The sequence below is a fragment of the Gekko japonicus genome, unplaced genomic scaffold (genome assembly GCF_001447785.1).
Source record: "Gekko japonicus isolate JY-2015 unplaced genomic scaffold, Gekko_japonicus_V1.1 scaffold127, whole genome shotgun sequence".
Taxonomy (NCBI): Eukaryota; Metazoa; Chordata; class Lepidosauria; order Squamata; family Gekkonidae; genus Gekko; species Gekko japonicus.
The window spans coordinates 1,086,079-1,110,511 of record NW_015170891.1 but is presented as its reverse complement, the minus strand read 5'-3'; the positions used below and the strand labels follow the sequence as shown (position 1 = coordinate 1,110,511).

Below are 24,433 nucleotides of genomic sequence, written 5' to 3'. Positions count from 1 at the left end.
TCAGCAGGCAAGAGATGGGGGGAGGGGGAGCCAAGGCAGGGAAATGGTGTTTTAAGACCACTTAAAACAGCAGTTACCAAATCAATTTTTTCTTTTATGTACAGATAATTTGCAAACTTGCCCTTCTGTCTGTGGTGTGTACTTAAACAGGCATGACGTCTTTACTCATGCTCACACCAGCTCTGAAAACATTAAAAGCCCAATGTTTTAAAGTCAGGGCTAGTGGGGGGGGGGGCTAGTTCCACCTGTTTCCCAAACTGGAAGGATAGGGTTAAAGGATAAGAAACTGATTCAGGCTGAGGAAGCAGATACAGACTCATAGCAACAGGTGTTTACTGCAATTTGTCATCGTGCCAGATGCACAAGTGCCTCTCACTCTATTGGTGAAGCTACTCCTCCTGGCTAAACCGGACAGTACTGCCAATTCACATCCACAGCCATTAACTTGGCCTGGCTGCAAAGCCACATGCCTTTCCAGTGACGGGTTGCAGCACTCACTCCATTTGTCTGCCTGCAAGGAATTCCAGCAGCTGAGCCGCAAATGCCAGACAGATCTTAACCCAAGCCCCTTTCAGCATTAGCACCTTGCCTTATTTAACCCCGCCACACTCCTGATTCAGCAACTGCAGGAATCTCATCACAAGTCACACAGGCAAATATTACCTCCCTTCATAAGGCACCTAGAGCCACACCTGCAGCTTCAGTGAGCCCCAGCACTGAGCCCTCTTGCCTGTCACCAGAAATGCTAAGCTAGGAGAGAAAACTTCGGACAACAGCATAATCGTTGCTTTCATTCCACGCAAACCGTGGCTGGGAAGACATCCCCAAGTGCTAGAGCAAGTAATGCCTATGGAGATGCTGTCCTTCTGAATCCCCGCAAAATTCCTGGAGCATCAATGGCAGGCACGGAAGCCCAAGAGATACTCAGGACCCCTCCCCCATTCCACACTGCCAAAAAGCAATACCCTGAGTCCTTGGCGACATTGTACCAATCCAATTTAATGCAAGTGGCTTCCCCTGGACTCTATTTGCTGGAAGGCTGAATGCACTCACTTGCCACTGCTGTCTGCTGCTTCCTCTTTGCCATCTGTGCTGCCCTCTGCCCTGGCGGACTTGCTCGTTTCGTCCATCCAATCGGAGACCTGTTTAAGGGCACACTCAACTGTGGAAACCATGGTCTGTACAGCCTCGAGTTCCTCTGGAGATGGATAAATGGTTGCGTGTTTCATCATCACATGCCGGTCATCATTTGCGAATGATCGGATAGATCTCTGTTAAGAGAGGCAAAAAAAGGATTGAAAGGGGGGAGGGGTTATTTGCAAACTGGGGGGCAGCCATGTAAATTAGGGAACATTACGATGTCACAGTTCACAAAAGATGTAGGACGACATCCTAGAACTTATTCAAGGGAAAGCACATGCCCCTCTCAGACCTAGTACTTGCAGGGCCTCCTTCAAAGAAAAACAAAAGCTAGGTAAAGTAGGTTCAGAAGAAACTGGAAGTCCAGATCATTCAGCCGTAATCTGCCTCCTAGCTCTTATGTTCCCTTGTGTGGAGGAGGAAATGCTCTATCCTGATGGTGCCCAGCAGAGTCGGAGTTCAGCCTCCCACCGCCTCCTGGTTCCGCCACCACAGGAGAAGACAGGATGGGCAGCAGGGAAGCAGGATGGTGCCAAAGCTGTGAAAACCCCACGCTCTCACCATGTGGTTTGCAGAACCCCAGGCTGCCTTTATTTAGAATCGGATAGTAACATTAATTTCTCTCAGAATTCTTACAAAAGATTCCCTCTTACATCTGACACAGCACCCACATATATTTTTTTTCACGTTGCCTCTGAGCAATAACATTTGGAGGACCCAGAAAATCAATGGATTGTTCTCCCATCAGTTGGCAGGCAGGAATTCATTAACTGCGTGTGCATCACCATGCATTTTCTCTGCTCCTGAAACTTTTTTTGTGTGTCCAAAATATAGATTTAGGAGAAACTGCAGAGCACTGCAATAGCTTAGGTCCAGGAAGGCACAGCAATTCCTCCTGCTCTGCAATAGAAACAGGAGAAGGGGAAAGGGCGTCCCTGGAGTGTTTAACAATTACACTGGATCAATGTGCTTGGAAGATGAGCGCAACAGCTCACCCCAACAATAAGAGAAGTACAGCAACGACTTTGCCTTGTGGGAAGCAGAGGAGCGTCAGCATTTTTGGTTATGTAACCGGATGGAGTTCAAGGTCACCTGAGCCATTCTGGCAACAGCTTGCTAATGCCACTTTTATTCAAAAAGGTTATTTATGAGCATCCCCTGTGTTTGCACTTAATAATTCATGCGCTGCAGCCTCCTGCTCAGTGGTTTTGAGGAGGCTCCGGCAATAAATCAAACCCGTTTTGCTCTGCTTAAAAACTGTGCCAGCCCGCCCTTTAACTTAGTACCAGTTCATAGCCTCTTCCCCACTCACACCGCTTTTTGTTACCAGCGTAGAGAGGAGAGCAGGAGAGAGCATGTTCCCTGGCTTGGCTTGTACGCGCTCATTCTGGAATCAGCATCTAGGACCCTACCATGGCTGGCCACAGTATGTTTCAGCTCCGGTGCCTTTCCCGTTTCTCCTTCTCCCTCCTCCTCGGTGTCTTTGCTAGGCACTGTTTCGTCTGACAGAACCTCCTCATAAGCCTCTCAGTCTCTTGACGGCTCAGGAGGTCACACAGGCACAAAGCTCTGGAAACTGGATTCTGCTACACACCTCCTGCAAGAGAGAAACAAAAGGAGGAAAGCTATGCTCAGATAAACATGAAAACTGCACTTTTTTCATTGCTTCCACTGAGAGCGGGGCATGGAAAGGATGCCCCAGTGTCTCAGTGACAGGCAGATGCCTCCACAGAAGGGGGTTAACAATCAACTCCAAGGGCCAGGACCCCCCATGATCTTCTGAAACCTGAAGGCAAGAATTAAGGCAGTGCTCCCTGGCTCTCATCAGTGTGTTTCTTGGTGCCCGCCTGCTCTTTCTCCAAAGCATCTCCTCATCAAAGCAAAGAGCCCGCCCTGTCTTTCTTCCACCTCAGTGGAGTAGGATATGTTTCTGAAGAACCCAAGAGGCATCATCTTTGTGTCTGGCAGAGAACACCCATTCAGAAACAGCTGCTTCCATGACAGGAAGATGCCTGGGTTTGAACCTCACAAAATTTTGAAATTGGACAATAGCCCCATGGCAGCCATTGTGTGACTGGTGCCTACTACCCGCTCTCAATATTTCAAATGCACCCACAGATTCAACAAGACTGGGGACCTCCAAGTTATGGTAATGCAACCTGTTGGTAAGCACTTTCAGCTATTAGGGTCTTACCCCATTACTTTTCTCCGACCTCATTTTCAAACAATCCTATGCACCCAGCCCCTACAGACTGTTGCCACTATGACCATTAACACAGCACTTGAAATGTGTAACATTAATTGTATTCCATCCAACAACAAAACCTGTGAAGCTGGTCACCATTATTCCCATTTACAGATGGGAAAACTGAAAAGCTGACATCTGGTGCAACATTTAGTACTGTAAAAAACTCTGCTTCAATTAAAAAAAAATAATTCTAAATAATCCAAGCTTTTCACTGTCATGATCAAAGAGAAAAAGCCTGGAAACATGCAGCAGTGTCTAGAAGAAGTTCAAGCAACCTGAAAGCAGTGTGTGTTTTTGTGTGTATGAACAAGACCCAAAAAGTGCCATCCTCCACACATCCTTCCTTCTCACCTACTGTTGCCCCCTCTCACAGTCTCATACAACGCCCATATCCTGTCCTCCTTTCTCAGCCTTTATCAATGCTCTCCATGACATTTCTTAATTTTTTTCTATATTTTAATTGTGGATGAAGAGTTCTGTTAACTAATTCAGCATGTGCAAACATAATCCCTGCCTGAGAATTTACATTGCCTGAGGTCAACAGCTAGATTTGCATGTGGGGTACACACACCCCCAACACATACAGGGGCTTTTAAGGCAGGATATGCTTTAGAATGAAATGGTGACAGATAAGGAAAATGATAAGGGAGGGAAAGACACCTCCACTCAATACTATGCTCAACTGGGCTTCCAAAGCACAGGAGGCAGTCTGCAAGAGAAGCAACTGCTTTGTTCACTTTAGCATCGGAAGATGCACCAATAACACATCTTCATTCTGTGAGTGAAGCATTCCACCTCTTTGTGGAAAGCTGAAGTCCCCACATGGCAATGGGGGCTTATGGGTAAAAGCACATCTATGAATTCATGCTATGGAATCCCTGGCCACGCAGTATCATTTACTGAGGACAAGGAACCCCTAAAAGACAGCTCAACCACCTTAATTCAATCACTCAAGCAGAATGGATTTTAAAAAGATTTTTTTTAAAAATCAGATTTCTCTGGATTTTTAAACTTTCAGCTGTAGTATCTCTTTTTAAAATAGCTTCATTTAAACTTAATGAAACCCCCTCTCTTAAAACTGAACTTATGATATAAAAAGCTGCTTTTTGCTCTATTTTTTAAGGGGGGGAAAGAACTGGAGAAAACATCTTTGCTGGTCATCATACAGCCTAATGGTTCATACTATTATGGCTTAATTCTGGGGGCTTCTACCAGCTAGCAAATCCATTGATCCAGCTGGCCAGCTCTTTACTTCTCTTTTACATCCGTTGGAACCGTACCCTAATTATAACTAGCAACCAAAGACCTCATAAAGAACACTGATCTGCCCAGTAGCTACTATCAGCCCTTGCTTTTGCTGGAGAATACTTGCTTTGGGGTGGGATGGCGGTAGGTGAAGTATCATAAACAGTATACTAAAGCAGAAGGGAACTCGGGAAAGAAGAAGCACTTGCTGGTGTTGATGCTAACCAATGCTTGTCTAAAAAACCCCGACATGGCTGCAGTCAGAAAAGAGACCTTATGCACGTCATAAGTTAGCCAAACTACACAATGCGCTGTATATCACTTTCTAAAAATAGTTAAAAAATATTGAACTGTTAAGGAAATTATTGCACACCCCCTCTCAAGGTTGTATGAAGGTTCTGTTCCATTTTAAAACAAAATGGGTTGGATACTACCCATCTGTTCCACTGACACCAGCACATTCCTTTGCCTCCTGGCATGTCCTGCCAACGCAAGAGCCTCCTTCACCACTGGAAGAGCCTGTCATGTCGGCAGACGTCTCCCTGAGCCAGAGGAATGTGCTGGCACCAGTAGAATGAACCAGTAAGATCCAACCCATTGTAATGGCTATAGCAACAAATATGAACTTTTGTTTAGAAAGCATCTAAATAATAAGGGGAAATTTTGGTTTCTGTTTGTTTTAATCAGGCAGAAATCTGCCCTACCTGCAAACATGTACTCTGCTGGTGCACCTTGTAATCCTGAGTATCAAACCACTTCAAATGAGGTGCTGTCTCCCAAACAATGAGAGATTATCAAACTTCTGTTTGGCAACAACAGCCAAGGCAGGAGAAGCAACTTGAAAGCAGCAAAGGCGCCTTTGGCAGCTGGGCCACAACAGAGAATAATTAAACCGTTGTGTCCCTGAGAGAGTCAAACAAGTGACGAGAGCACACAGAGGATTCGGCTGGGCTTGTCTTCCAATTAAAGGGGAAAATGAAAGACCAATTTACACCACTAAATAGATTTGGCAGTGCCTGAGATCCACTGCCATTTGCAGGAGCAACCTCCTCCTAAAGCCAGCATTCCTAGACATAAAGGACAGGACAAAACTGGGCAGGGCTGAGGTAGGAGAGTATACATTTTGAGGACAAAAGAGGCAACTAGGCATGCTGGAAATATGGATTCCAGAGACACACATCTTGGAGAGAAAACAGGCCGTAGACATGAGAGAAAAGCACGGAAGGATTCAGGACTGGAACACTGCCGCCCAGTATTCCCAGGGCATTCCTTTGGCACACAAATTATCTCTCTCCACCCCCCACCCCCACAATGCCCCTCCTAAAGTCTTTGTCAGTAAAATCTTCACAGAAGCTCTTTTCCTGTGAATCCTCTGGAGACAGATGCTGGGTTACTGGTGTGTGCTTGCATAGCCGCTGGTTCTTGCAAGAATGGGGCTACTCATCTTGCCTTTGCTACCATATGACACCATCATGCAATAACTTAAAAAAAAGCCATTTCCTACACAAAAGAGCATTCTTGGGTTCACAGAGTGCAACCAAGACTCCAATCAATGTGGTGATGTGATCCAGTTCTCAAACTTCCTATGTTACACTTCCTAAAATACACAAGACCTCCAAAACTTGGTTTTGGTCTAATTATGCTCAGAATTTTTCAGTATCTATATACATCTTCCCAGTCCACAAACCTTCAGAGCCATTGCTCAACGAGGCTAGTTCTCAAAACAGCCCCATCAGATCCCACTCCCTGCTCCCACAACATTCAACCCTGGCATTTCCCTTCTTGTCCCCCATTTCTGTCCCAACTTCCCTCCAGCCTCAACCTCAGCAAAATATTTTATTATTTCCTAGCCTTGAAGTTTGCCACCAACAACACTGAATTACTGTCCTTCTTTGGTGCCCACAAGCTGCCCCTTCTTGGTGCTTAGCTGAACAGAATCTGGTGTCTTGAGAAATTGCCAAATAGATGTCATAGCACAGAGAATGCATTTGTGCACTATCTCGGGATCAAAACACACCTCTGCAAGGGAGTCTGGAAGCATCAATTTCTGGTAGTATCTTCAGGAAACCCAGTGGAACATCTAAGCAATCGCAAATGCACCTCAGAGGACCATACCTTTTCCACACTGAAGAAAACCCCAACACTCAACAACCTGTGGCTAATTTTGGAGAGGCGGCAACAATACAGCTTTTAAGAACCTTCTTGTCTAATTAAGCAGCAGGACAAGTCTGACAGGTATCATTGTTTAAGCTTGTTCTACCAGCCCTTCCTCCTAGCAGAGAAACAAAAGCTTTCTGGGCAGGCCGAAACCCTGCAGCATTTGAACCAGTTAAGAAATTCATTCCATTAGAGGGCGTTGAAAAATCTTTCAAGGAGACTTCCCCCACAAAATATTTCCCTGGAGCAGGAAACTTTCACAGTTTATGAAAGTATTTAGTAAAATTCAGGTGGGGAGCTCTGTTGGTCTGAAGCAGCAGAACAAAGTTTGAGTCCAGTGGCATGTTTAAGACCAACAAAGTTTTATTCGAAGTGTAAGCTTTCATGTGCAAAGCACACTTCTTCAGACAAATGGAATAAAATCTCCTCAAGGGTTAAAAAGGTAAAGGTAAAGGTTCCCTTGCTCGAAAGCCAGTTGAGTCTGACTCTAGGGTTGCGGTGCTCAACTCCATTTCCAAGCCGAAGAGCCAGCGCTGTCCGAAGAAGTTTCCGTGGTCATGTGGCCGACTAAACACCAAGGCGCACGGAACGCTGTTACCTTCCCACCAAAGTGGTACCTATTTATCTACTTGCAATTTCTTGCTTTCAAACTGCTAGGTTGGCAGGAGCTAGAACCAGAGATGGGAGCTCACTCCGTCATGCGGCAACTCAAGGGTTACTTACAGGAAAAAAGAAAGTGGGGGGGCAGCCATTAGGAGGGGCCACTCAGAGCCAAGATGCATATGCAGAGCTGAAATTGGATCAGGAGGCTGGTAAGATCAAAGGATAGCATCAAATTAGCAAATAAATGCATGTATTAACAAAAAATATGTGAGAATGAAGCTAGAGTCCGGCAGTACCCTCAAAACAAACCAAGCTCAACCCTGTGTACATGGGAGAACAGAGACTCAGCGCGTGCACACTTCTTCACATGCACTGAAACAGATTTCCGCAAATATTATGGGGAGGGGGTTAGTTGCCAGGAAGAGCTGATTAGACTGAAGATGCATAACTAACTGAGCAATAAATATAGCTAAGATTGCAATAACACATATTGTAGGACATGCAAATAGCAGCAAGTTGGCATACAGATAATAAAAGAGTTAACGGCAGATGTGAGAATCAAGTTTAAGTCCAGTAGCCTCTATACGACTAACAAAGTTTAATACCTGGGTATAAGTAAGAATAGAATGACTTAGCGTGTGTAATGAGATAAGAAGCCAATATCTCTGTTAAGCTCTAGGAGTTTCGTTGTCCTGAGTGTTGTAATAATTTCTAATTCAGCAATCTCCTGTTCCAATCTGTTTCTGAAATTCCTTTGCAATAATAAGTATCACTGCAGAGGGGCCACGTCTGTACTTCTTTAGAAACGCTCAAGCCAGGGGTCCCCAATGTGGTGCTCACGGGCACCGTGGTGCCCACCAAGTGTTTTTAGAAAGTGGGCAGAGCCAGTTGAGGCTTCTGCCCAGCAGAACTTCTGACTAGCCACTGGAAATCTGATTGGCTATGCAGATTCTTTAAAAGTTGCTTCAGTAGGAGCTACTGCCACAGCACAACAATCTTTGCTACATGACCACAGGTAAGCAAAAAAAAATTTTTTTAAACAATGTATTAATTTAAAAATACGTCCTGTTTCGCAGGGCTTCTGCCTGAACTATTGAAAAGTTACTATTAGAGTCATGCATAACCTCACTCCCTTGCATTTTGGGGTTGGCTCTGCCTCCTGCAGCAGTCATTTTTTTATTGTGCTCACCACCCTGCGTAGGTATTCCAAAGGTGCCTTTGGGCTCAAAAAAGTTGGGGACTCCTTCTTTAAGCTGTATGTCTGAAACATTGTGTTGCAGCACATGGAATAACTAGCTGCTCAATGATAAAGCACACAGTTTGCAAGTTTAAGAGCTCAGGCACCTTCACTGAAAGGATTTCTAGGACTGAGTTAGATGTACCAGTGCTCTGCTATTGGAATGAACATGGCTCAGTGGCAGAGCACCTGTTTTACATGGAGAAAGGCAAAGGTTCAGTCCCCAGAATCTACAGTTACAGCAGGATGTGTACAATGTATGGCCCAGGAGCCACATGCGGCCTGTCAAAACATGTGGTGTGAACTATGGACTCCACTGCCAGTTCTGACAACTCAGCAGGCATTGATAGAACCATGGCCCCCACCCCCACACTGCCTGCATCTCAAAGTGAGGCCAGCTCAGACAACTGGGAAGGGCCTGACAAGTACACCATCAGAGGCAGCAGAAAGAAAGAGGGTGCCAGCAGTGGTATCACCACGAGCAAGGAAACAGGGGAAGTCACCCCCCATCAATTAAAAAATGGCACCCAAAAGAGGCTCAGTGAGTCATCTTCCCACCTTGCACCAAGCATTTGCTGCACTCTCAGCTCGCCTTCAGCAGCTACTCATCACTTCCACAAGAAAGGAGGGAGAAGGTGTAACCTGCCCAAAGCAAATGCATGCAACAGCAACAGCTTTGAGGAGGAACTAGAATTTCAGGGAGGAACTTCCTACTGTTGAGGGATTGGGCTAGGCTTCCTGACAGGGGAAGCAGCAACTGCTTCACAAGGACTCCAAGCATAAATGCTCTGCTCCTCTCCCAAATAGTGGGGTACCGCCTGAAGTCATATACTTTTGCAATGGGCCTCACTTAGTTCTAACAGAGGTTGGTTCTGGCCCATGTAATTCAGCTCTGCTCCCCTGAAAAGATCTCAAACAACAGACGTTGCAAAAGACCCTTCTGAACTAGGTGGAACAAGGACCTGACCTGATATAAGGAAGTTTCATATATGCATCTCTAACACGCATTGCTTTGCATGTGGAAGGTCCCAGTTCAATACTTATTTCCAGTTAAAGAATCCCAGGCAACAGGGCTTGGAAAGACTTTTCTCTGCCTGAGACTCTAAGATAGAAATGGGCATGAACCAAATAATGAACAAAAGTTCATCACGAACTTGGCCCGGCTCATGGTCCACGAACCTCAGTGTGCCATCCCACCCTCACGAGCCCCACAAGCCTCCCAAAAACCTCCCAGGTGGGTTTGTGTGGTTCGTATCAGCAGACTCACAAGCGAACTGAGAAGGCATTTAAATTTCAGCATCTATTCCAGCCATTTCAGCTTAGAAGCTGGGGGGAAGCAAAAGGGATCACTGAAATGGCTTGCAAAAGTCATTTAAAGGGAACAATCCCTTTAAATGGCTTTTAGAAGAGGGAGCCGCGGCTGAGTGAAGTCCAAGCAGTGAGTTTATCCGGAAGTGGTGAATTCGCTGTTTGGACTTCACTCAGCAGCAGCACTCCCTTCGAAAAGCCATGTAAAGGGAACGTTCCCTTTTAATGGCTTTTGCAAGATCTCCCCTCCCCTTTCATTTTGCTGGCCTCAACGAGCCGTTGCCAGCAGAAAGGAGAAAGGGAAGATCCACAAACCTCATGAACTGAACCGGTTTGCGAAGCATGGGAGGTTCGTCCCAGTTTGTGGTTCGTAGGATCTCACGAACCACGAACCAGGCTGAACCTCAATTTTCCCAGTTTGTGCCCATCCCTACTCTAAGAATCATTACCAGGCAAAAGAAGCGATGCTGAGCAAAACAGACAAATGGCCTGGTTCATTATAAAATAGTATCATATGTTCACAAAGCCAGATCTGTGTTGGGTGACTCTCAGCATTTCTAGTTGGTTTTTGTTCCTGACATTCCCAACATTCTCAGTAACTGATTCCCTCCTTTGAAGGTGAGGTGCCGCCCAGCCTTTTATCACACTGATCTTTTGCATTTAAGTCCGCCCACAGCATGACATCATCCCTTCACCAATGCCCACCACATAAAGGCACTCACTGAGTTGCAGTATTTCTTAGCAGAAAACATAGCAGCAGAATGTGCTGCAACTCACACAGAATGATTTAGAGGGTGGAAAAAAGAAATCAAGAATGTAGCAGTGCCCAGTTGGCTGCAAGCCCTTCCTCTGAATCATCACAAAGTGAGTCCTGGCCATTATATACTGAAATCCTGGTGCTGAATTGCACTGTGGAACCTTCAGTAGGCAAGTAGACTCACCAAGCCAACAACCCCACCTGCCTCTTTCAATATCTCCACTGGGAGATAGCTTCAGCATAGGAGGCAGGATAGAAACGAGGAGGAGGAGGCGTTTATACCCTGCCCTTCACTACCTAAAGGAGTCTCAGAGTGGCTTACAAACTCCTTTCCCTTCCCCTCCCCACAACAGACACCCTGTGAGGTAGGTGGGGCTGAGAGAGCTTTGACAGAAACTGCTCTTTTTCAAGAACAGCTGTGCCAGAACTATGGCTTGCCCAAGGTCATCCAGCAGGTGCAAGTGGAGGAGTGGGGAATCAAACCCGGTTCTCCCAGATTAGAGTCCGTGCACTTAACCACTACACCAAACTATGCCACATCCCTTCAAGTCCTAGGGACTGGAAGAGCTTCTTTCTATCCCCACTCAGACACACAGCAAGCAGCTGGTTGTTTCCATGCAGACAGCATTCCCATTGAGTCACTACTGAGAACAGAAACAATACCGAGGTACTTGGCAGTCAGCCAGTAATCCCCAGTGGAAGCTACTTCAGGAGCCCCTGGCTACAACCTCTACACCTTGAGCTTTAAGGGTTAAAAGGCATGCAGCTTCTCAGGCGAAGCCTATTTGCCTCCAAGCTGGTCTGGGCACTTCAAAAAGGGAAACCCACTACCACTGGTTCTTTCTCTACAAATTTATTGGGGGTGAGGGAGAAGAATTCAGGAACCCATGAGTGTTAACTGCATGTAGATTTCCATTCCTGTTCCACACCCCAAGCAGCAGATGTCTTTTGCAGGTAATTCTTCCCATATCTCACACACAGCGCCAAAAATTAGAAAGCGCATCGTGTTCCTTCTGCAGTATAATTTTAATTTCTGGCCTCTGTCCAATCCTCTTTCTGGCAGCATCCGTCACAGTGGGAAACTGTGTATCTGGGTCAGAAGAGACAAGGAGCTACTCAGAGCGGCTTGTGCTTTGACGCTGGATGTTGATGGTATAATTGAACTCTTTCAACAACTTTTCAGACACACTCAGGCCAGTAGCCAGAACAAGATCCGCAGTGCTGACCAAAGTAAAAACGCAAGTTTAACAGGAAAACAGAATTTTAAAAACAGAGAATCTGCTACGAGGCAAAATTTTGCTAGAGCCGCTGTCAGACCAATCAACCACCTACTTCACTTGGCAGTATATCTACAAAGTTCTCTGGCAGAGGCCTTTCTCAGTACTACTGCACAAGATTCTTGCACTGGAGCTGCCAAACACATAGAGCTATTGCTCTGCCCTAAGATGCTAGGAAGACTTTCTGGAGGTGCACACATACTAATATGGATTTTAAACCTAGCTGGTATTTATTAGGTAAAGGTAAAGGTTCCCTTGCTCGAAAGCCAGTCGAATCCGACTCTAGGGTTGCGGTGCTCATCTCCGTTTCAAAGCCGAAGAGCCAGCGCTGTCCGAAGACGTTTCCGTGGTCATGTGGCCGACATGACTAAACACCAAGGTGCACGGAACGCTGTTACCTTCCCACCGAAGCGGTACCTATTTATCTACTTGCAATTTCTTGCTTTCGAACTGGTAGGTTGGCAGGAGCTGGAACTAGAGATGGGAGCTCACTCCATCATGCGGCACCCGGGTCTTGAACTGCTGAACTACTGACCTTCCACAGCCTGCAGTTCAGCATCTTAACCACTTGAGCCACCGCAGCTCTACTGGTATTTATTGCAGGACTGCAAATATCCAAGGGCTTAAACATATGACACTGACGTGTAGGCATCTGAAATACTTTTCCGACTCCAACTTTTGTCTGTGTGTTTAAAATTCTGTAGCTTAAGGCCAGAACTGAAGAAGAGGAGGAGATTGGATCTATACCCCACCCTTCACTATCCAAAGGAGTCTCAGAGAGGCTTACAATCTCCTTTCCCTTCCCCTCCCCACAACAGACACCCTGTGAGGTAGGTGGGGCTGAGAGTGCTTCTGACAGAAACTGCTCTTTTTCAAGAACAGCTGTGCCAGAACTATGGCTTGCCCAAGGTCATCCAGCAGGTGCAAGTGGAGGAGTAGGGAATCAAACCAGGTTCTCCCAGATTGGAGTCCGCACACTTAACAGGACAGCCAGTATTGTGTAGTGGTATTGGTCTGACTATAACCAGTAAGATCTGCGTTCAAATTCCTACTCTGCCATGAAGATAATGTGGTGACTTTGGGCCAGTTGCTCTTCCACAGCCTAACCTACTTCATGAAACTGTTGTGAAGAAAAAGTGAAGGAGGAAGGGACTATATGCATTGCTCTGAGCTCTCAGGCTGTACCATACCCAATAAAAAGTCAGTTTAGACACATGTTGAAATGGGTTTTTGCATGTCCAGTGAGTTTTTTGACTTCTTGAAACAGCGGGTGCCCCTTTTCCTGTGTCAAAATAGTTTTGAAACTTCCCTCAGTATTAAAAGTGGCTTGCTATATCACAAGAGATACTACCAGCTGAAAAATACAGACATCCAAAGCCCCCTTGGGTATGCAGAACTAGCCACGGGGCTCTTTGAATCCTAGACTTAGTTCAGTTTTAATAAATGTTACAATTTGCCCTGACCTGGAGGAGGTAAAATGTTCCCAGCAACTTCTTGCACCATGCCAAATGCCAAGGCTCCTGCAGGGAATGGCAACTTCATTGCTGGGCTGGACAAAAGCTGGTGCCCACTACATGTCAGACATCAATTACCGTTAACATGCTGGTCCCAGGGGTCATTTCCTGCAAAAGCGCACAGGAGCAGAGCTCCGGAAATAAAGAGCTCAGGGGGCGGGCACATGCAACAAGCCCCACCCCCTGCTCCCAGCAGCCCTCAGTCAGAGCAAGAAGTTGCAGAGCCCCCCCCCCCCCGGCCCAAAACAGTCCAGTAGCACCTTTAAGACCAAATTTTATTCAGGTACAAGCTCTCCCTCCTCTGTGAGGACAGATCTGCATGTTCCTCCCCAATAGCTAGCAATCCAAAACAGTCCAGTGGAGCCTGAGCGGTGGGTGTTGCCTTCTGACACACTTCCAGTGATGTCAGGGGATGTGGCATATGCAAATCAGTTATGCTAATGAGTTATGCTAATGAGCTCCTGCACCTCTTTTTCTATGAAATGACCCCTGGCTGGTCCTGTTTCCAAAGGAAGACCTTGTGGTTTAAGCACAGTTCTGCCAAGATGCTGGGGAGGGGGGGGGTTAATCCAAGGAGGTACTTTCCTCTGTAGCCTCCCAAGGACCATTGTCCCATACTGTGTTTAAGCAATAAGAAAGAAAGCTCTCCCACATGCTACCCCTTTAAAACGTTTTCACAAATAACATGGGACCATCATCCTTGCCTACTCCTGCACACAGAAAAAAAACATCCAGACAACATTTCTAGTTCCAGAAGAAGGATATCTCACCTAGATTACAAAGGTAACAGATTCCTTTCTAGATGATAACTGTGCAATTCTCTCTGAAGACTAAAACGCTGTCAGCAGAATAGACTCACAAGGGTGATAGAAATCACAGTAAGCCTACACATTCCTAAAAATTTGGCTTCTCCAGGATACCTCAAACATTTCCATACCTTAAGAGGAATACTTTGCATAGGAGCGCATAGACCAGTACGAGCACAAGTAATAAGCAGGGCTGCATCCTGCAAATCTATGGCTGCACAACCCAAGTCCAGGCATTAACAGCTGGCACAGAGTTCAGTAGTGAAAGGCTGGAAAGGAACTGCTTGCCTAGACACATTTGTCCAAGTGGGGTGGGAGATGGGTGGTGGTATTGGACCTGTGTTCCTCGAACCACAGCCCTCTAACCAGATATGGGGTAAGGAGGGAGTGGTGAGAGTGCTTCATCTTTGAAGCAAAAATGTCAAGAGATCCCACTGAGCATATTGCAAGCTCTTAGATGTGCCTAAAGCAGCTCTTCGGATACTGGCTGTCATTTATACATATTGCCCATTTCAGACTCTGCATAATTTTGTTTGTTTGTTTTTAAAAGTACCCCTCTTTTTCTGGAAATGAGCAAATGGAACCCAAGTTCACATTATTTACAAGCAAAGTAGTTCCTGGTGGAGTGCAAACCACGAGGGCAGGGATGGAAATGCATTTCAAATTCCCAGGCACCATGACATCGGCATCCAAACACCAGAAGGATATTCTTTCCCCACCACCACCACCCAAGCCCTTCCTACAGGTGCACAGACTTCCAGGCCATAACCTGCATAAGCAGGGCTGGATAATGTCATATGGTCATCCGAGGAGCTTGAGTTAAACATAACCACCTAATATTAAGTATAACAATATTTCTGAACCCTAGCATCTCTAGTTAAAAGATTTGAGGACTCCAATAGCCATGATATTGGGAGTTCCATGACTGGAGCTCTGAATGTCAGGTACGAACCCTCAGTTAGCCGGTGGTGTGAAAGGCCTTTCTTTGCTTGAGTCCCTGCTGACAATTTTGAACTAGATGGACTAATAGGTGGCTCAGTAGAAGGCAGTTTCATAGGGTCACATAAGTGGGGAGGGCCTGTAGCTTAGTGGTAGAGCATCTGCTTGGCATGCTGAAGGTCTCTGGTTCAATCCTCAGCATTTCCAGTTAACATTATCTGCAAAACCCCCACAAAAAACCACAAAAAACACCCTTCTCTGTAGACCAGGATTAGAATGAGTGTAAAGCAGTTCCAGACATCCAGAAATAATGATCCCAACAGAATGGGGGGAGGGCATCATTTATTTATTAAACTCTAGTAAACCACTTGAGCTGTGGTGGCTCAAGTGGTTAAGATGCTGAACTGCAGGCTGTGGAAGGTCAGTAGTTCAGCAGTTCGAGACCCGGGTGCCGCATGATGGAGTGAGCTCCCATCTCTAGTTCCAGCTCCTGCCAACCCACAGTGGCCGGCAAGACTAAACACCAAGGCGCACAGAACCCAAATGGGTTCTAACGGAACGAGAGAGGTTCTATTCACAGCTCCATCAGGCAAGGCGGGATATAAAATGAAATAAATAAATAAATCTCATCAGGGATAACAAAATATCAAAGGCTGCCTTAGAGAGCCGTCACAGGAGAAATTCTGTTTGCTGCATAGAAAGCTTTTTTTAAAAAAAGTATACCCCTGGAATACCAACAATAGCTGAAGGAACTGTGGACTAGCTGCCAACACACAAGTCGATAAAGAAAAATGTGATGGTCTACCCAAAATCCAACTCAGGAGCCAAATGGCAGGAAACCCCAAAGTCAGATTGAACCAGTCTGTCTGTTCACCCGCCACACAGCCCTGTCTGTGCTTGCTCTCAGTTCTTTTTACGATGGCCTGGATACTTACAGAATTTTCCTGAGCAACTGTTCACAAAAGCCCATTACTCTTCCCTCTTCCACCTGTTTCTGCTTAATGCCATATTGCACAACCCCTACGTTGGGACCTCCTTATAGCAGAAGATTTCCCATCAAACCTTGATCTTACTTGCTGGCACCTGAACAGCAAGCAGGAGAAAACAGCAACAAATTTTGGGTGCTGGTGTGCTGACATCACCTCTGGCAAAACAGGAAATGATATCATGGCATTGGGGATGCTCTAGGATTTGCAAAAAAAAATCTATGGTTTCATTTTGCAATTCCTAGAGCACACACCCCATGTCATGTTGTCACTTCTGGGTTTTTACTGGAAGTGACATCAATGTACCTGACCTCAAAATGCTCCTGGGGGTTGCCGGGTGGGGGCCTGGCAACCCTAGTCTAAACAGACCTTTATAGCAAACCCCCCCCCCCCGAAAACAGCTCTACACACCATTACGACACACGAGCTCTAGATCGCATTTGAAATTGCATTTTTAGGATAAAAATAGGAAAGCGTATTATTGCAGTACCATCTAAGGTATATGCACCTGATTAGGACCTCTACTGTACACCTTAGCCTTGAACCACTGATAATTATAATGTTCACTTGGTCCTATATTGATTAATATTTTACTATTGCAACATTGAGCCTACATGTATTATTTATGCTTGACCACTGAAGAGGGCCAGTTGGCCAAAATGCATCAGGTCACATAAGGTCCTGGTTTATGAATAACGTATGAAATTAATTCTTATTGAGGCTACATTTGGGCCCCTAACTGTTTTTAAATCATTTGTAATAAACACATGTATTTTGGTAACCTGTATTATCTATATGTTAATGTTCTATATCTTTTGATTTTAAGATTGGGCCTTCCTATTTGTATATATTTAACCTTTTAGGTTCTTTAATGTATATATGTGAGTGCCAACCGAGCATCTGACAAACAGCAGAACGGCAACAGGGGGGGAGAGTTATTGCAAAGGGAGGTCAGAAGACCCAGTTTCCCAGGACATACATGTACTAATTACACTGCAGCACACAGATGAAAATGAACTTCAGTCAAATAAGTAAACAGCTCACTGAAGAGTGGGTGTATGTCCTGGGAAACTAGGCCTCCTGACCTCTCTTTGCAATAAAGTCATTCACTTCACTCATTGCCTTTCTGCTGCTTATAGATTTTCATGTATGTGAATATATCTTCCCCTACTGAATGTAACAATTCATGCATTTGATGAACTGAACTCTGCCCTATGCAAGTTTATGCCATAATAAATTGGTTAGTATTCACAGTGCTATGACACACTCTTATTTGGGCTCCAGTAGACTTCATATGGCTCCCTCTCCCAAATCTGCCTTTACACTGTATAAGCCCAGATGGAGATGAACAACAGCTCTTAAGAGAAAGTGGCTTGAGAGGGACTTTGTTCTCAGTTGTGAGTATACATATCATGCATGCATGCACAGTCACTCTTGGTCCATGACCGCTTCTGGTCAAACAGGCTTTGGATAAGATACAAATACCTGTTTACTAGAAGCAAATAAACAAATAGGATGAGTATACATATCATTAGCAATTCTTCTTAAATGCACTATTTACCCTCTTGTGTGTGGGGGAATCATATGCCTGCAGCCAAATGTACTTAAATATTTTAACAAAAGAACACACAAGGCTATAAATTAAATACATAACAGACAGTAGGAACAGAATAAACTGTGTGCATTGTTGAGTTCCAAGATTTTTTGAACTGCTGCCTCCCTAAAATGTTTGGCGGAAGTGGCAGTGGCGACGGAAGCATGTAAGAGGCTTCCACGATCCACTTAGGAGTGACGTCTGAACCTTTTACCAATTGCATTTTTTTAATTCTTGGCTTCCCTTATGTTTGCATCCCCTTTTAAAAATGCATAAAACCATTGAGGCGGGGCCTGACAAGCTAGCAGTGCATTTAAGTGAAGGCTCATTAATCTTTAAACCAGCTAACAGAGACAAGGAGGAGGCCAGGGTGCCAGTGCAGATTTGCAGCATGAAAGGAAAGGAAGAGTGCCAACTTGTTCAAAGTATTACCAATCCAGGACAGCCCAAGAGGTAATTCAAGAGGGGATGGGAAACAGCTGCAGCTACTGTATTTCTTTTGGTAAGGACAAGTAGCACAGGGAATAAAAATAAACATCCTTAAAAAATAAACAAAGGCTTTAGAACTTCTTTAATTTGGAAATAGTGCAAACAAGATTAATTCTTCTTCTCCAATAGTAACATTTTTATAAATAGGCCCAAGACTATTAGCATGAAACAGAAAATGCCTTTTCCACTGGCTTGGTCTGTGCTGACCTTCATGATCTCTAGCATTATGGCAATTCAGATTGGGGCATTCTGTTAAGGTAAGAGATGATCCAGCTTCAGACTCTCTCTTTCAATCAAGCATCTTCCAAGTTTGAGGATACAGATCAGACTCTCTCTTTCAATCAAGCATCTTCCAAGTTTGAGGATACAGATCAGCTACCTCAGGAGCTAAACTGCTTCATGTCTTATATTCTGGGCCCCATCAATGGATTCTACTCGTTCTCGGGAATGTACTAGTCAAGATGGAAAGTTTTGCTAGGGTAGCATAGCAGAGTCCTGAGTATCACCTCCACCCACTTCCAAATTCGTGGCATACCCTACTTGCATTAAATATCCAGTCATTTTGTTCTGTAGGCACCTTTCTGCATTGCACCTGCTCTTGCCTTTTGATACACAGCAGTTGTGAGCGCACCAGGTCCTCAAATGTCCATGTTGAGTGCACGTGTTCATTTAAGGGATGATAGACAAGCTAAACTTGATTTTGTCAATGCATGGAATCTCTTTACAGACCACCGGAGAAATCAGGACTCAATTTAAGACACTGATCCTCATAACTGCTTTTCTTTATTGTAATTTAATAGTTCTAAAAATGGAAAGTATACTTGTATATTCCTAACAGTACCCTTATAGTATTTGTCTGTATCCATATAAAATAAAAGTTTTTGTAAATATTTTTGATGGAATGGAGATTTCTGAGTATAAAGACTCAGAAATCTCCATTCCGATTCCTATGTGACAAAGGGAGCTTTGACTTCTAAGGTGCTACTAGACTCAGATCTAGCTGTTCTGTATGACCAGTTAGTTATTCCTCGCCTATTAAGAGATTCAGAGTATGCACATTTGCCGTGCAACTTTAAAACATAGTGGTGAGAATATAGATATTTCTGGTTGCTTTACGAAACAGACAATGCAAGACTGAAGTCAAGCAGCTGCAGGGAACTTGCTTCCCCTTGCCTGTAAGGAAGAACACTACTTCAACTGTCATTGGCCTAAACCACAGAGGCACATGGTCCCTGTCACCACTGTTGTAGAGGATTGGACTAGAATGTCTATGTGGTCCCTTCCAGCTCTAGAAATGCTTCACCTCTGTCTCAACAAGGACCCGAAGGAACCTGGTGCCAAAGGAATGGAAGTTCTCACTAACAACTCTCCTCTTTTATTAAAGCATTCCTCTATCTTTTCACTCATCTTTCCTTGCACAGCCTATCTTTCAGGGACAAAACACATGCAATAAAGATCACTGATCTCCATTAATCTGTAAAATAAACTCAGCTGTTTACTGGGGAAGGGCTATGGCTCAGTGGTAAAGCATCTGCTTGGCATGCAGAAGGTCCCAGGTTCAACCCCAATGAAAAGGATCAGTTGAAAGGTGATGTAGAAAGACCTCAACCTAATACCTTGGAAACCTACTGCCAGTCAGAGCAAATAATACTAACCTTGGTGGACCAAGGGTCTGATTCCATATAGAGTAGCTTCATACATTTTTACTACCTGGATTCAGATTAGGGCTTGGAAAGGGATTTAATCCTTCAATCCATGCTCAATTTCACCAACTGAAACACTGCCAATTGAAAAGGGAGCCCAGTTTCAAAGGGGGGAAATTATACTTCCTAATACACTAGCACGATGCAGCAGTTGTCAGTCGAGAATTTGGAAAACCCAAGCTGGAATCCCTGTTCTGCCATTGAAGTCTGCTGAATGACCTCTGGCCAGTCACTTTCTCTCAGCTAAACTTTCTTCACAGGGTCATTGTTATAAGAATAAAAAAGAGGAGGAGAGAATGCTGTTAGTAGCCACCTTGGGGGCACATTGTGGAGAAAAATGGGATGTAAGTATCTAAATAATACGAGGATAACTTGTATTTTTCCTTTAAAAAGCTAACAGAGCAGAAAGTCTCGGTTTAGTGTAACCTGGTGGGTGTCAAAAACTTAGATCCCCTCTTCTCTCCCTGTGTAGCCCTAAACTGAATCGGGGCTCTGCCCACAATACAATCTTTACCATATCTGTTTTGGCCCTAATTAATGTACAAGCCTGAATAAAGGCCCTGTGTCTTTATTTTGATTTACATACCATGCCTACCAACAGCAATGTATAAGTGAAATGTCACCTGCTTTGGGAAGCTGTTTTTCTCTTAAATGCAGGATTAAAAGATATAACAGAATCATTTCAACCACAGCACAGGTTGATCTGCAAGGTGTACCAGGGGGCTCGGTTCCACTTTGCAGCCAGAGGCGAGGATTGCACCAAAGACCCTCTCTGTTTCTTCTAACTCTATCACCCTACAATTGTAACAAGAAAAGGATGATGCAGCATCATTTTTCAAGGATGAATTATGTGACACACTGCATGCGGGACAAGACACTGCTGATTAAGCATCAAGTTTCAGAGTGACTTCTGTGTTTTGCTCAGTTCAAACTGCTTTGGATGACATCACGCAGATCTGTCGTTTAGAAACAAGCCTGATGTCAGTTAAAGCAAGTGTTCCTCTGGTGTGCTCCCATAGGGGAAAAAGGGTAGCTGCAACTATGCATGATTGCTCTGTGGAAGTAAAAGAAAGGCTGTTTTCCCCTTTTTGGGGTCCTCAGTAAAGTGCAGAATCAAGCAACACTCAAAAGGCTGCTGATCTCAGAGCCTAAACTGGGCATCTCCATGATACACAGACCAAGGGCATTGAAAGAACTGTCAGAAGGGGCTGTTCATGATTTGAGAGCACATTAGTGCCCACCAAATGCCAACACTGTAGCATCTCTAAGGACCTAACTTTGAGCAGAGATGTGGTGTGCTTTTGGAACCAAACTAGCAGTTAGATGATACTGCAGTATAGCTGTTAGACTTAGACTGCAATCGCAATCGCACACACTGCAATCGCACACACTAAATAATCCACTTTCAATCCATTTTCAATCCATTTTCCAACTGAATTTTACTGTGTGAACTGTAATCCAGTTGGAAAATGCATTGAAAGTGGATTATTTAGTTTGTTATGATTGCAGCCTAAGAGATCCATTCAGCTAACCACTCTCTCTAAGCCTAAAGTATCATAGAGGTTGCTGTGGATACACAGGAAGAGGAAAGAAACTTGCATGATGCCCAGAGACCCTTGAAGAGAGAGACAGATAAAAACGTGATTGTTTTTTAGTTTCACTCACCAGAGCTGTACATGAAATATTCTCAGAACTGTACAAATGGGGACCTGCAAGAAACCTGCAGGAGCAGCTATCCCATTCCCTCTGTTTCTTCCCCTCTCCCCCCTACTTCTTTCACACACTTTCCCCTTCCTGCCACCCCTTTTCTTACTCTCTCTCTCCCCTCCGTGCCTGCCACTTCCTTTCTGCTCCCACCCCATCACTCTTTCTTCCCCTGTCACTCTCCCAACCTCCCACCTACTTCCTCCCTCCCCACAGCCTCAGTGGGAGCAGCCACTCTCCAGGAAACACAACAGATTGCCCAAATACAGAGATCTGTTCCTCTTAGGGTTGCCAGCTCCATGTTGGGAAACTCCTGGATATTTGGGAGTGGAGCCTTGGGAGGATGAGGTTTGAGCTTGAAAGTGACCTCAGCAGGGTATAATACCATAAACTCCACCCTTCAACACAGCCATTTTCTCCAGGGGGACTGATTTCTGCCATCTAGAGATCAGCTGGAATTCAGGGGAACTCCAGCCCTCATCTGGCGGTTGGCAACACTAGTTCCCATGAAGAACTGCTTTGAAGGGTGGAGTCAACCCCCTACTCCCTCAACCCCCTACTCCCCAGGCATCCTATCTCCTTCCCACCCAACAGCCAACCTACCTTCAGCTTTCCGTCTCCTTTCCCCCTTGCAGCTTCTACCAAGGAAAACAATGCTCTTTCTCCACAGTGGGGACTATAGCAATTTACATTATTCTCTCCTTCTTTTTATCCACACAACAAACCTATGAGGTAGGCTGGGCTGAAAGTATGTCACTGGTCCAAAATCACCCAGTTAGCTTCCACAGCAAGATGGGGATCTAAACCTAGGTCTTGCAAACCCTACTTCTGAAGTTCTAACCATTGTACTACACTGACTTTCATAGGGTGGCTACTGTTGAACAGCAGCTAGAAACCAGGCCTAGTTGAATCATGCAAGTCAGGTGGTATCAAGTGGGACCTGGAGATCCCCCAGAATTACAGCTGAACTCCAGACAACAGAGATCTGTCCCCCTGGATAAAACAGGTGGACTCTTTGGCATTAAATGCAGCTGAGGCCAAACTCTGCACTCCTCAGACTTTACCACAGAATCTCCAGGAATTTCCCAACCTGGAATGGGCAATCCCAGTCCCAGCTCCAAACCCCTGCTATTTGGCCATTCATACTGCAGGAGGAATCCTTCTCAATCTAAGCTCCAGTCCTGCTTTTTGCTTCCTACCCTCTCTATCTGGCTATCAGCCAGTCTATCTCTCACTGTAGATGCGGTGGGGCCTGGACTAGATCCCTGTGTGACAGCCATCACAAAAGGTATTGGGGGGGGGGAAGTATTCAACCCTCCCCAAGGTTGTTTTTTTTCCCCTGAAGACCCACAGAGTCCCCTGAGTCAGTAGAGTGTGCCCCCTATCTGTAGAAATAAGTATCCGCATGCAGCGGGGACTTCCCCTTTTTCCTCTATGATTGTCTGATCTAAACAACAGTCTACAACAACTGTACAAGGTCATTCTGCAATGGGACTGTAAAAGAAACAATCCTGAAGAAGGTATCAAAACAGTGTCTTAATTAGTTGGTAGACTGTCAATTGTTATACATTACTGTTTGTCATAATTTGTCATAATTCACTGTATCATGCACGGAATTTTTACACCCTAATGGTCTTTAGTTTACTGTATCATGCACTGTCTACAGTAACTGTTTTCACTAATTGCACTATATATCAATAATTGGTTTGTACACAGTTCAGTATATCAGCCTTCCCCCCCCCCCCCCTTTTGTGTGGCCTCTGGTACTCAGTGCCTTTTGTGGTTTCCTACAGAGGTCTCTCCCCCTTTTTTCATTCTTTGTTTGCGCCAGATTTCAGAAGTCACAGAGTGCCAGCTCCAAGGAGCAAGTGTAGCAGATACTGAAACTTCCTCATTTACTCTGGTCTGTGTTTCCTGAACAGTAGACCTTCAGCACCTGCCCTGTGGTTTGCACAAATGCTCCCACTGCTAACATTCCCCAAAGAACTAGACATAACCCTCCTCTAAAATCTGTCTTTCTTAATGGCATAGATCACTACAGATTCCCCCTTAGGCCTATTCGACTTTAAATTCTTGTGCCAGAAAATTAATGGTCCAGTTTCAACTCAGGCATCACCACCTATCAGCACAGACTTCACACTCAGTCCTGCCTGTGCACCCCCTCCCACCTCGCCCTATTACTGTGTGCACAGGGGAGGAAGTAGAAGGGAACTTAATTCGGGCTTGAAAATGGATCTCCAGCTACTACTGAAGGTGCACGTGCATGCAGATACACCAATGACAAAGAATGGCATGCCTCCAACTACTGGGATTGTCACAGGGAGAGATCCTATAGAACCCACTGCCACAGGATGATGCAATGGATCTAGGAGATTATCTCCCTTCCTTTATGTCTCATTACAGCTATTATCAATCAAGCACACCTCCCAAACAAATATCACCTATGCACCATATGAAGGAATAGATTCCTTGTTCCTTCTGATTGGACCCCTGGGAAGTCAGAAAAACCCTCTCAGGCGATGCACCCCTTCCCCTTGCTCCCCAAGGGTGCTAATTACAAACTGAGTAACCACCGACTGCCACAATGACGCTCAGAAGTATCTCCTGTCATACGTCTAACGCTCCATACCTGCACTTTTAGAGGCCCTGCCTAGTTGCTGCACCTCCCATTGCCCTATTACCACACGTGGGGGGCAATCTATCACAGCTTTGCACTCTACACATGT

At 45.1% G+C, this 24,433-nt stretch overlaps 1 protein-coding gene across 7 annotated transcripts in view; it reads right to left on the bottom strand.

The window, feature by feature from the left end:
* The window catches only part of STRBP (spermatid perinuclear RNA binding protein), a 95,977-nt gene that overhangs the window by 43,506 nt on the left and 28,038 nt on the right, over positions 1-24,433 (bottom strand). For all 7 annotated transcript variants that reach the window (XM_015418443.1, XM_015418442.1, XM_015418447.1 and 4 more), the window contains exons 2-3: positions 2,553-2,737; positions 1,054-1,271 (exon numbers count right to left, since the gene is read on the bottom strand). In XM_015418443.1, coding sequence (XP_015273929.1) covers positions 1,054-1,271; positions 2,553-2,555 — 221 coding nt within the window. In that variant the 5' untranslated portion in view covers positions 2,556-2,737. The remainder of the gene's footprint in view (positions 1-1,053; positions 1,272-2,552; positions 2,738-24,433) is intronic.